This window comes from Tigriopus californicus, chromosome 3, assembly GCF_007210705.1.
Source record: "Tigriopus californicus strain San Diego chromosome 3, Tcal_SD_v2.1, whole genome shotgun sequence".
Classification (NCBI taxonomy): domain Eukaryota; kingdom Metazoa; phylum Arthropoda; class Copepoda; order Harpacticoida; family Harpacticidae; genus Tigriopus; species Tigriopus californicus.
In genome coordinates, this window is record NC_081442.1 from 2,437,349 (window position 1) to 2,450,079 (window position 12,731).

At 42.1% G+C, this 12,731-nt stretch overlaps 2 protein-coding genes and 1 pseudogene across 5 annotated transcripts; 2 read left to right on the plus strand and 1 right to left on the minus strand.

Annotated features, from left to right (window-relative positions):
* LOC131877605 (methyl farnesoate epoxidase-like) overlaps positions 1-3,653 on the plus strand; it is a 16,337-nt pseudogene extending 12,684 nt beyond the window's left edge.
* Positions 3,654-8,349: 4,696 nt separating this feature from the next.
* LOC131877617 (2-aminomuconic semialdehyde dehydrogenase-like) lies at positions 8,350-10,426 on the plus strand. The gene has a single exon (XM_059223344.1). It carries the CDS (start codon positions 8,662-8,664, stop codon positions 10,189-10,191), a length of 1,530 nt encoding a protein of 509 aa, XP_059079327.1. The 5' UTR covers positions 8,350-8,661; the 3' UTR covers positions 10,192-10,426.
* LOC131877618 (mitochondrial import inner membrane translocase subunit Tim10B-like) lies at positions 10,427-12,583 on the minus strand. 4 transcript variants are annotated; one of them, XR_009372901.1, is made up of 6 exons: positions 12,412-12,583; positions 12,252-12,347; positions 11,969-12,066; positions 11,793-11,902; positions 11,482-11,593; positions 11,247-11,388 (listed from the first exon to the last, which is right to left on the minus strand). XR_009372901.1 is itself a non-coding variant. In XM_059223347.1 (5 exons), the coding sequence occupies exons 1-5, from the start codon at positions 12,442-12,444 to the stop codon at positions 11,559-11,561; spliced, it is 372 nt and encodes a 123-aa protein (XP_059079330.1). In that variant the 5' UTR covers positions 12,445-12,583; the 3' UTR covers positions 11,416-11,558. The 4 variants fall into 4 exon arrangements, 3 of the variants coding, with proteins under 3 accessions (XP_059079329.1, XP_059079328.1, XP_059079330.1); XM_059223347.1 differs by lacking the exon at positions 11,247-11,388 and having other exon boundaries at positions 11,416-11,593; XM_059223346.1 differs by lacking the exons at positions 11,969-12,066; positions 12,252-12,347; positions 12,412-12,583 and having other exon boundaries at positions 10,427-11,388.
* Between the last annotated feature and the right edge of the window lie 148 nt (positions 12,584-12,731).

Genomic DNA, 12,731 nt, shown 5'->3' on the forward strand with positions numbered 1-12,731 from the left:
GTAAAGACCAAATGCTTAGCATCATAGCATCATCGGCTTTACAATTGAGTTTTTGGTTTTCCCTGTTACCTTTCTTTCCGGCTCCTAAGTCTCGCAATGCTCTAGCAGAGAACCTCCTTTGTTCTTTCCATCGTTCGCCTCCGATTCCAATACCCATTCCTAAGGGCTCCCCATCCGAATACATTTCCAATAGGGTCTCATTGTAAGGTCTCATTGTTGTCTCTTCTTTACTGGCAAACTCTTTGATGGCTTGTAGACCTAGAAAATCATTGAAGTGAGGATTAGCTCTTCCCAAAGGTTGCTTTTAAGCATGAGGTGCTCGCAAAAATGTTTTTCCCCACGTTTTGCGCAGTACATCGAGCATTTCGAGAATGAGTCATCGACCAATGGGTTGGACAATGACCTGAGTAGAAACTGACCTGATAGGAATACCATGTGTTGGGAGCCCATAGAAAGTCTCATGACTTCCCCGTATTTCTTGGCCATGGCGTCAATCACTAATAAGGGAAACTTGATGGCATCCTTACTCCCCATAGCAAACATCACAGGAATGAGAGAGCTCTCATATTGGGAGAGACTAAAAAAGTTGGGACTGTACAGTATTCAGAGAAGGTACGAAAGGTATTTGATATTGTAGCTTGATGAGCTTTGTCCCAACCCAGGAATTAGGGTCAATTGTAGTGACCGTAGAGGCTTAATGTGCGTTTTGAGAGCACCTTCAAGCCCTCAAGAATCCAGGCTAGTTCGAACAATGAAGTCCACTTGTCGTCTTTCTCGGGCTCCTTCATTGTTTCATTTGCTTCCCTCTAATATTCGTAGGGAATACGTAGGCTTGTTGATCCGGTTGCATCTTTCAAGTCAGACTTGGACAAATTTTTAGATAGCATACCAGATCAACCCAACATTCAAGGACTAGCTCGGTCTGCCAACTCAATTCGTTGGTAACCAAATATCAAATAAAGATTGAAAGGTAACAAATAGACGAATTACAATCTTTCAATCTTATAATGCTGAGGATTGCATTCCTTGCAGCGGTTAGAAAAGTCTGCAAAAACTCAAACCAAACAAATTCTGAGAAAGTCATTCAGTTCCTTTCCAACACTCATTCTCCAAATTGTGACCTCGATAAAAAGGGTCACAAATAGATCATACGGCCGTATTTTTTGCGATCCTCAAGAACAAATGCCTCGCACCAAAGATGAATTTCAAGTGCTTCTCTAAAGATTTGGCACATCGAGGAGCTTACACAGTTACTTGAGGCCTCCCTATACTCGATCTACGTATATAGTCTCTTGTCTATTTCTCCAGGATCTTTTCATCGCCGGCTCGGAGACAGCCAGTAAAACCCTTAGTAACTGCTTCATGTGGCTGATTCTGAATCCTGATGTCCAGTCGAAAGTCCAAGAAGAATTGGACCGCGTCATTGGCAGGGTAAGTTGGACACAAAAACGCATCTTGAACTCGTTGCTCCATCAAATGAACATTGGATTGAGCTCCCATGAGTTCAAGTTCTTTGGCTTCCTTTCCTACACACAGTACGGTACACACTTCAATTTCCAGGAGAGACACATCACCATGGATGACAAGATCCACTTGCCATACACAGATGCCACTATGATGGAGGTGCGGCGAATCAGTACACCGTTTCCAATCACTCCTCCTCGCACAGCTCCAACGTAGGTTTTCTAGGATCATTAAGATCTGATTGTAGGATGTACATTGTCAGATTGGTGGTGTAAATCAGGGAACAGTCCTCTCGCCCTTTCTAGGTTTTTTGTTTTGAAGCTTGAAATTTGAAATACTTCGGAACCAAATTCAAGCAAAGCTATAGAGTCATTCCTTTATTTTTAGGGACATCACCATCCAAGGTTATAAAATCCCAGCGGGAGTGCCAGTTCAAATGAACATTTACTCAGTTTTACGAGGTAAGTTTTCTTACTGGAGTTTACCTCTTTGTTAACAACTGCCTAGGTTCATCAATCATGATAAATGGAATTAATTCAAACCACTTATGATTAATGATCATGATTATGACTTATGATTAAACGATGCATCAGACTGTGCCTGAAATTATAGTCATGTAATTCCATTTCAACAATTGCCAAATGACTCGGCAAGTTATCAAATTTGACCAAGTTCTTACTAATGATCTTGGAACCTTATGCAAAAATGAAGGTTTTAAGTCGAACACCAAATCTTAAGAGGTGATATTTTAAGCTTTAACACTAAAGACATCCGATTGCCTCGTCTTGTGACAAAAAGAAAATCCTGCATATTCTCGATCTTTTCCTTCAAGATAACAGATATGTCGCTAATGTCGACACCGAGGGCGCTCTAGTAGTTTACCTCTGCCATCTAACGGTCAAACTGAGGATTAGGAAAAATCTAAGCTCTGCTGATGTAGTGGTGTGAGACTTGGGACTAGCTGTTGCTACGTCACAATATCATCTTACATAATTCACTCACATTAAAGTACCATCGGTTTACCCCAACAATGATCTCCGCCAATGTATTTCTACCATGATGAGCTCTGCCAGTTGTGTTTTTTTCCGTGGTGGAATTAACCTCTGATAAAATTCATTGTTGGCCGAGTTTACTATGTTTGGAAGATCACTTTTGGGTTGAATTGTTGCAAAACGTAATGCAGCAATGGGCGAAATTCAACGTTTCGCATTTTCCAGTCCTCCAAAACAATAATAATTTTAGGACAATTTCAAAGAATGCAGTAATCCAAACGAATGAACACGATCATCTTGGGGAGTACATTTCATCTTGTTATTCTTGATGCGTTTGTATTACATAACAATGCAATTCTGGAATTCTCGAAGAATCTGATCAACACTTCTGCCCCAAGTGTTCAACCTTATGAACACTAGAAAAATAAGCTGCTCAAGCCAACGCTCAAAATGACCTTTTCATGGTGAATACGGCAAAAGACACGCAATTCAATTCTCACCACAATTGGACTAGTTTTCCTTATCTAGCCGGTATTCTCGAAACTACCGAAGTTGCTTGACATAACTGATCAAACGGAGGATGCCTCGGAAATCTGTCATTTTTGCGTCTACTAGACATATTTGACTCTTCATGATTATTCGAACCACTGTTTTCCTGGCCTTACTTCAAGTCCTAATTGCATCTCTCCAATAAAACTAGTAGAGTTGGCGAAATCTTGATTTGTTATGGTTTCCTTTTTTAGGAGAAAAATATTTTGATGAGCCCGATAAGTTCAAGCCCGAGCGGTTTTTGAATAAAGAAAACAAGGTTGTGGTCCCCGAAGCCTTCATTCCATTTGGTTATGGTAAGTACTTCCCTGACAAGCCGCCTTCATTCCAGACCCACTTTAAGTCCAACTTTCAGGCAAACGGCGGTGTTTGGGGGAGAATTTGGCCACCGTGAGCAACTTCATTTTCTATGCCAATCTGTTGCAAGTGTTTACCTTCAGGTCGGTTCCCATTCACTTTCCTTGTTCCCCAGCGAACTTTCATTCAAAAAAAAAACAATTTCAGAATGATTGACCCGAAAAATCCGCCGAGTACGCTACCCTGTGGTGGACTCACTTATGGACCTCAGCCTTTCGATGTTCGTGTGACTGTTCGGGAATGAAGAAAACTCAGTCCTCGTCTGGAAATAAACTCAGCTTATTCACTCTACGTTCGTTCGTACGTGTGTTCCATTTCTGCTCTGGAAGTGGAGAATGTAGGCCGTTGAGGAGGTTGGTTGGTTGGTTGGTTGGCTTGTTCCAAAACGGGAAACTCACTGATAAGATCCGATTCATGAGCCAACGGCCATGCTAGTCCAGGTTTTGGAGGAGTCTGCTGAGGCATTCCATGTGCAATTCGGCTTAAGAAAAAAAGGAATTATTTTCTTTTGCTTGTAGCGAGCCTTGGAATCATGGTGTTGGTCTTATTAGATTTATTCAAATGGCCTTTGAGTCATTCGTGTAAAAAGGGTTGAATCGTTCCAATTTCATGATTTAGTCAAACATATTAGGCTGGGTCAAGGATGGCAAAGAGGTTCAAGATTTGATTGAGGTCATCTGATTACATGTTATGCTACCAACCTTGCTTGGAGTAAATCAAAGGCCAGGAGACACAGGTTTAGGAGTTCTTTCTTCTTTTTTATAACTAAGCAGGGGTAGAATTTTTCCAAAGATCACAAAGCGTCTTAACTTTTTGGTGCTTGTTACGAGGAATGAAATTAATACACATGATGGCTTTTACAATTCTCACCCAACCAAAGAATAACGATTGGCAAATCTGAATGAATTTGACATAGAGTAATAATGTTGTTATTTGGTTGTTTTTTTTCACCGGCCTTTTTAACCGCTACTAAAATGTTCAGCATCAAAATGTCTTCATTAGCTTTAAATCCTCTCCAACACAGAAACTCTAAGTGATAAAGAACGATTAGTATGTTACCATTGGGCGGATGCAATCAATTGCGTATAACAATCATACACTTATAGAAACATATTGCAATATCGGTTCCTGCTCACTTCTAGGAAGTAAATTGTAAGGTTATCCATTGAAAAATAATGCTTGATCTATTGTTGCTTATTTATTTTCCATTCTTTCGTTTTGCGTTTCCTTTGAAACAATGCATCGCATTTGATTCACCTTCAGACATACAAATTGAGTCGGTTCGAGCTGATTTAATGATTAATTCATGCAAATGCACTTCAAAATGTTTTAAAACTGGGAACTTTGCTCTCACATTCGCCTCCAATTTTCTCTTCGAGATCTCAGTTATTCAGTTTTCTAAAACCTTCATTATCAAGGTACGTGTCATTTACCTCGACTAATTTGGGATGAGCCATGGACTTCAACGATTAGAGCAGCCTTTGGCCAATGAAGGCCCGGTCAATGGGTCCAGAAATAGCTCCCTTGAGGGTCTATTTTCAAAGTGTGCATGGCAAATTCTCCTCAGAACTCTTCCAGAGATAAGAACCCGGGGAATTTGTGGGCCGTGGCGGATGATTTAAGGTCATGAGCCTTAACATTGCACCAGGCCTGGAGCATTATCTAAATGAAGGCTCATTCGTCTCACGGTAATTTGGAACATGTCTGGCACGAATTTTCATTTGGATTCTTGTCCAAAAGCCATCTGATAAAAAAGGAATCACGGACAATGTCTTGGACGACGCATTTCTGACCGAGGAATCCCGTTTTCTGAGCCGTTCGACTTTTTTCCTTTGAGAATCGTACTAGTGAACTCCGTGCACTCGATGCCGTTTCATCAGCGATTCAGAAAATCGGTAAAAACCGCTTCAAACTAGTTTGGGTATTAGTTTTTGAGGCGCAAAGCCAAGCCTTCACCACTTACAACGTCATCTCTCGATCAGCGACGGATTTGAAGTTGAATTTGGAGGGACGGAGAGACCTCAGGGCAAACTCGAGTGCAAAAAACGAGGGTTGAATGGCATTTGAAGCCCATCGATTGTCGATATTTCAATGTATTTTTGTGTTTCTAGTCCGAATGGGTCTCTAATAAGTTCGAGGATCCTAACATGATATGCCATTTGACCAAATTCAGAGAGTCAAATAATTTACTCTTCATTCACTTTATATAGAGTACGGGATTCGTCATGTTCCAAAAAGGACCATTGCATTGCTTTGTGTTGTACCAATCTAGAAGGATACCTTATCGTATTGTTTGAGAACACTAATCAAAAGTAACTATGTTAAAAGTTTGCGGGGTTTTGAGGCATTGATAGCAAATTGCAAGTTCCTCTGGTTTTTTATGTTGAGAAATGAAGTCAAACCGTAGATCAACATTAACGTAAAGTGATATTGGGTCAAATATTAATAGGACACAAGAGACTGATTTTTGCAAGGTACTATACCTATACTAAAAAAAGACCTTGACTTTGCACCTGGTGTGCATGGAGTATGGAGGTTATAAGAAGGTCTTGCGTTTTCATTTGATGTTCAAATAAAGCAGAAATCAAAGACTTCAGAAGATTGGTAACGAGCGTTACAGAAATGTGCTGCATATCTAAATAGCAAAAAACCGTTTATTGCTCTGTGGTAACATCTTTTTCATTTTCTGCTTGACGTGTGAATAACGTGTTTCATCAATTCTGAAAGACTTGAGGTGTTGCTCGATTCTCATGGCTCGGGTCATGATGAGTCATTTGAAATGAATTGTAACTCTTTATATAGGCAAATATAAACTTTAAAAAGTGCATACATACATACATACGTCTTGAAATCCTTCAACACATCGTTGAAATCAGATTCTATTGCATACATGGATAAACTTCAAAACCATTTCAGAGTGCTTCTCAAGAGGTTCAAAATTTGTAGCAATAAGAAACTTGAATACCTACTCATTGTTGAGTGCCAAATGATTTTCAAACAGTTGAGAAGTCTGGGATTTGGCAAGCTTCTACACCTTTGTCCCACAAGCTCTTTTAACTTCATTGCATGCAACGGTAATTCTGCACTCTGATGGTTCATATATTTCTGGACACTGGCTGTCAGACGACCGACCGACCCCTCGGTTGGCTAAATAGTACAATAAACCGGTTTGTGATCAGTTCGCAGGAGACCATTCATTGTACTGTTTTACCAGCCGAGGGGTCGGTCGCCCGATATCCAGTGTCTAGAAATCTATGGATGGTTTGACAGTTAAATGCCTGGTCTTGGGAGATTGTGGCCTTGCGGCTGTGGCTTTTAGGTAAGAGAAAAAGTCTATTTACCGTACACAGACAGATGGCTTGAATCAGCACAATGTCAAGGCACAGATATATCTACTCAATCACTCGAAAGTGAATCTGATCAGTAATCGAGTTTGAATTTGCTCATCGATGATACCCGGGTATTGAAGGTTGGTCTGGAATGATTTGGAGGAAGTTATCCAGGTCATCTGATCACTTTCGAGTGATTGTGTAAATGTATCTGTGCCTTGAATCCATTCAAGACATCTGTGTGTGTACGGTAAATAAATTATTACATTTTATTATTGCATTGGTTCTTTGAGTGGTAGCGTCCAAAAGTTTCCTTTGAGAAAGATCAGGAAGAAGAATTGAACCAGTGACTGGCTTCTCGTGGTAAGAAAATGGGCCGATGGTCCAACCTCTTCACACACAAGATTACTCACTATCTGCAAATTGTTTTTTTTTAATCAGCCTCCATGAAAATGTGCGTTCAATGGGTTAGATTTACCGGTTGGTTTGTAACGTGTTTAAGTTGTTCTTAGCAAAATCTTTCAAAAGCTTATGAACAATCCGTGCCCTCCTAACATGATGGCTTAATACCTTTTCTTGCAAATGGTATGTCACTAGAAGTTCATTTAATAATCGAGCATGACTCTTCCAGTTGAGTTAGGGCTGTCAGATGAGCTCGATTCTAGACTAGCTTTGGTTGAAAAAATTAAAGAAGCAATGTTTTGGCGCAGAGGCTTGCGGAATGAATTGAGTTTTAGTTTGCAGGCTCAAGATGAGTTACATAACAAGTGATGTGTTAGAAGAAGGTATTTTGGGGATGGTTTTGGAACGATGCACTTTCAAAATAAGAATCCTTGTAATCTTTCACCTTCTCGTTTAACCACTTGGGTTTCAAAGACTGAACTGTGGTGCTGCCTATTATGAGCACCTTTCGTCAAAAATAAAGATCTGCTACGGCTGACCATGATAAAGCTATTTTCCATTACAAGAAATTGAGATCAAAATGTCCTTGACGCCACCCATGTTGAAAATGGCAAGAATGTTTAGAGACTACTTTCAGGTGTGGTCTCGAAACCTTTTGATCTTCTTGACGCGTCTTTATGAGATTGACTTAGTACAAGCAGAGTCCAGATGATTTGGTGAAATAAAAATGGTTTACCACGGTCGTAGGCATTACAATAGGAGAGCTTTTTAAACTAAGCTAACGAATGAGTATGAAACGAATGTATTTTGAGATTGAGCGTTTGATGTTTGTAGTCTCTGCTCACATGTGTCAGCTCAAACTGAAACGGAATGAAACTTTCCAATCCGAATCAAAGGTTCTTGATCCTGTAATTAATAAGTTGTCTTGGGTTGTGCGGAAAAGATTGTGAGAACCCAAAGTACGGTAATCCGCAAATTGTCTCAATTGTATAAAATCGCCATAATATAAATGCTATCGCGAGCGAACCTGAGGCTTAGTACGAAGAAGTCGGGTTTGAAATCCTTGGAATTGAATTTTTCCACTTGGGCGAAAAATGTGGAACGATGTAATACCACATGTACATGAGGCTGGAATCCCGTTTGGTGTGGGAGGTTCACGATCACCCCTACACACGAGGCCGAAGGCGTTTGGGTTTCGGTACGTGTGCATTCTACGTCGAAGTTTGTGATAGAAAACTTCTCAAACTTTGTACGTATGACGAACGTCGAGCCGTAGAGAGCAGGCCCGAGAAGGAGACCCCTTGGACGTTCGACGAGTCTGCTAAAACGCCACTCACATCTCGTACCAAAGCCTGGCCTGAAGAGGGATCAGTCCTTTTCCCTACGCGAACCGAGATTGATTTGGTGGAACTCCTTCCTTCATGCCTTCCGATTCCTTCTAGAGCTATTTCTGGAACATCACCGTACTATTGCCGAGGATTGCCCCGTCGCATAATAATTTAGATTGTGTGTCATTCATCATAGTACATGCCCTTGACCGAGTGTAAAACAACTTCTGATTCCACCTAATGACTAAAACCTATTGTACAACAACTACTGATCCATCGGCTAGCCAGACCATGAGTTTGAACTATAACTATAGAGGGGGACTGGTCCATCTGCAGAATTATGTTTACGGCGAGTTCGAAGACACCGAGGATTACATCGACAGCTACAACCCAGCCACAGGTCAGGTATGGGCTAAGGTGCCCGATTCTCATCAGGGCGATGTCAATAGGGCCGTGTATTCGGCCAAGAGTGCCTTCAACCACTGGGCCGGTATCGGGTATGCCAAACGGGCCCAATATATCATGAAAGTTGCCAAATTGTTAGAGAAGCGCATGGATGAGTTTGCCAAGGCAGAGTCCAGAGATCAGGGCAAGCCCGTCGGTCTGGCCAAGACTATGGACATTCCTAGAGCCGTACTGAATTTGCGATCCTTTGCCGAGTCCTGGACGCACATCCTCAACAGCTCCAACACCCTGAACGAGATTGGCACTGTAAACTATTCATCCAGATCGCCCTTGGGAGTGGCCGGACTCATTGCCCCCTGGAACTTGCCGCTCTACCTGTTAACTTTCAAATTGGCGCCAGCCCTCATGGCTGGCAACACAGTGGTTTGCAAACCATCCGAAATGACCTCAGTCACGGCTTTCCTCCTCGCCCAAGTTTTCCACGAAGCAGGCGTCCCCCGAGGGGTATTCAATTTGGTTTGCGGTTACGGCCACTCAGCGGGCGAGTTCATTGTTAGACACCCCGACGTTAGAATGGTCTCTTTCACCGGATCCACGGCTGTGGGGGCCAAAATCGCCGCCATCGCTGCCCCAATGATGAAGAAGATGAGCCTTGAGTTGGGCGGGAAGAACGCAGCCATCGTGTTCGGTGATGCCAACCTTGAGAGGGCCATTCCAACCTTGATCAAAGCCTCATTTCTGAACCAAGGAGAGATCTGCCTTTGTACCTCACGCATCTTCGTTCATAGCTCCATCTACGAGGAGTTTGTCGAGAAGTTCGTCAGAGCCACCAAGAGGATCACCGTGGGCGACCCAGATGATCCCAACTCCTTCATGGGAGCACTGAACAACCTAGGCCACCTGAAGAAAGTCAAAACCTACATTGAATTCGCCAAAGAGGACGGTGGTCAAATCTTGTGTGGAGAGACAGTAACCACACTGAATTTACCGCGGGAACTTCAAAAAGGCTACTATTGTCAACCTACGGTGATCACCCGATTGCAAGACACCGCCAGATGCATGCAAGACGAAATTTTCGGGCCAGTGACATGTATTGCTTGCTTCGATGAGGAACACGAGGTGATCGCAAGGGCCAACAATGTAAAATACGGCCTTTGCGCGTCAGTTTGGTCGGAAAATCTGGGTACCATTCACAGAGTGGCTAACAAATTGGACGTGGGGACCGTTTGGGCCAACTGCTGGCTGGTTCGATCCTTGGACATGCCATTCGGAGGAACCAAAGGCTCGGGTACTGGCCGAGAAGGCACTCATCATTCTTTGGAAGCTTACACCGAAGAAAAGACCATTTGCTTGAAGATAAACTGACAGAAGACATTGTGAGAGGGACGATTCACCACCCTCGAAAAATTCCTAGATCGGGCTGTTTTAGCGTCAAAAATCTGGTCCAAACAACTCTTTGAAAAGAACTTACCTCTGTCTATGAATATTTAGAGTCTACCTAAACGAAAACCAAGCTTGTCTGAAAACCTGACAACTATTTTTTAACAGAGGGTGCAGAATAAAAACAACTATGGAAAATAAAGAGAGACGAATACTTAAATTGAGGAGAGACGATCTTTATTCCACGCGATTTTAGTCACTTCCAAATAAACGGTCGGAGGAAAGAAGAATCAGCCCATACCAGTAAACAAGTCCAGATTCCAGATCCTTCTGGTTAAATAGTCTCCTTCAACTTGGTGATTTTTAAGTCCCAGAGTTCGACTATGACCGCCTCCAGTTCGTCAATGGCGAGTTTGTCTCGATTTTCGACACGTTTGACCACATTCGACGGAAGCATCGTGAAACCAGTTTTGAGGTCTTCCAATACTTCGGTTCTAGACTCGTTGAAAAGGGCAATAGCATCTTCCATGGCTTCAGTATTACCCTCTCTCTCACTTTTGACGTCTTTCATCTTTCGGCCTATATGTTTACGTAACACTTTATCTGCTTGATGAACAATGCTGGCCGTACATTTGGCCCGAGATCGATCTCGGGCCTCATCGTCGACCTCGGGAATCGGTTTCACGGGATTGTTCAAGGCTAGACTCACAATGGTTTCGACCATTTCAATCAAATTCGAGGAGTCATTCTGGATGACTTGGGTGGAGAAGGAGAATTGCTCCCAAGAGTTCTTGAGAGGATTCGGAGCTTCAAATCTCTTGTCCATGACCTGAATGACTTCATTTGGAATCTTTTGATCCCGCTCTTCATTTCGATTCTGAGCCTCGGTTAATCCCACGTCAATATGCAATTGACAGAACCCGGTTTGGTTGGAGCGGGCCAGTTGGTAGTACTCATATCGCATACTAGCATAATAGTTATTATCGTCCACTATCACTAAAGTGTCTTTTGAGCTCTCCGGCTCGTCTTCTGGAATCCCCAATTTGGTCTTAAACTCCTGTACTTCGGCGAGACTAAGTCCACTTTGAGCCGGATTGATGAGAGCATGAACGCCATTCAAAATCAACTTCCGGGCTTCTTTCCACGCCTTATCATCACTATTTTGAGACAACTGAGCCTGCTCTGCTAGGGGAATCAAGTCATCGTAACTGACCAGTATCACTTTGAACTTTTCCTTCAAATGAACACGCATGTTTTGGGCTAAGGTAGTCTTACCGGAGCCCGGGAGTCCCAATAGAACTAGAATACAGATTTGGGGCTTGGCCGAAGCCATTATGGAGCTTGATAAAGGTCTATTGAGATGGGACAGTGGTCGGAGCTTGCATATCTGAAATTTGAAACAACTATCTCGTAAAAATCTGTGAGCTAAATCTTTGGAACAGAATGTGTATTTTTACTAATTGGGATGGTCCTAATCGCCCGACAGGTACAGTCTACAGTCTCGTAGTCTATTCATTTCTTATTTACTACTCCAAACATGTTCCCTAACTGTAAACCGTACTTTACTTGGTGATACTTGAACTTACTCTCCATCATTTTTTGGGCCATTTGTTCGGGGGTAAGATTGGTGGCATCCACTCCTTGCTCTTGCAGTTTTCTCATGACTTCATCGGCCTCTTTTTGAGCGGCTTCAGCTCTAGAAATTGAAAGAGACATTTCAAATTGACGTTAAGTTTACAAAAAAAATGTTTTGGAAACCTACTTTTGCTCCATGATTTTGGGTTGTTCCACCATGAACGCTCCAAGCATCTTGTGGTTAACACGCATGTTCTTCTCAGCACATTGATTCACGCAACCCGACTAAAAGTTCAGGATAATGTAAAGTGATCAATCTGGTACGAAAAGGTACCAATCGAGAAAACACGAAATAACATAGTATCGAATACATGAAAAAGGTTATCTTTTTAAACTGTGGGAACAATTGGCGGCAATTTTCCTCCTTGGATTAAGAATCATATTCTGCTTGTACTTGATTCATACTGTACCTCTTCAGATGTCATTTGTCGGTCATTCATGTTCAGCACACAATGGTTAAAACAATGCTCCGAGATCCTGTTGTAAACCTCAAGAAACTCCCGAAACTGAAACAAGTTCAGAGACATGAATACCATCACAATTCAATTCAGCACAGAGATATTGCCTTACATTTTGAAGGGCAACTCCGTGAGGCATGGCCATGGTTAACCTTTTATTTTACAATTTGCGTCTTAAAAGTTCAAGAACACTATTGTTCTTCCTCCATCCATTCACATTTACTCTGGGGTATTGTGTTGTGAGCTCAGCAGTGCAGCCAACAACACAGAAAGCATGTCTGCAGGGCTGAGGAAGTAAATGCAAGTAAAATGCAAGAAATCTTGGATTAAAAACTGTTTGCCCGTTACTTATTGGAATTCTGTGCTAGCTTAGGCAGATTCTAGGTCATTGAATGCATTTTTAATGCATATTAACCAAGTCCAATTCTTGCA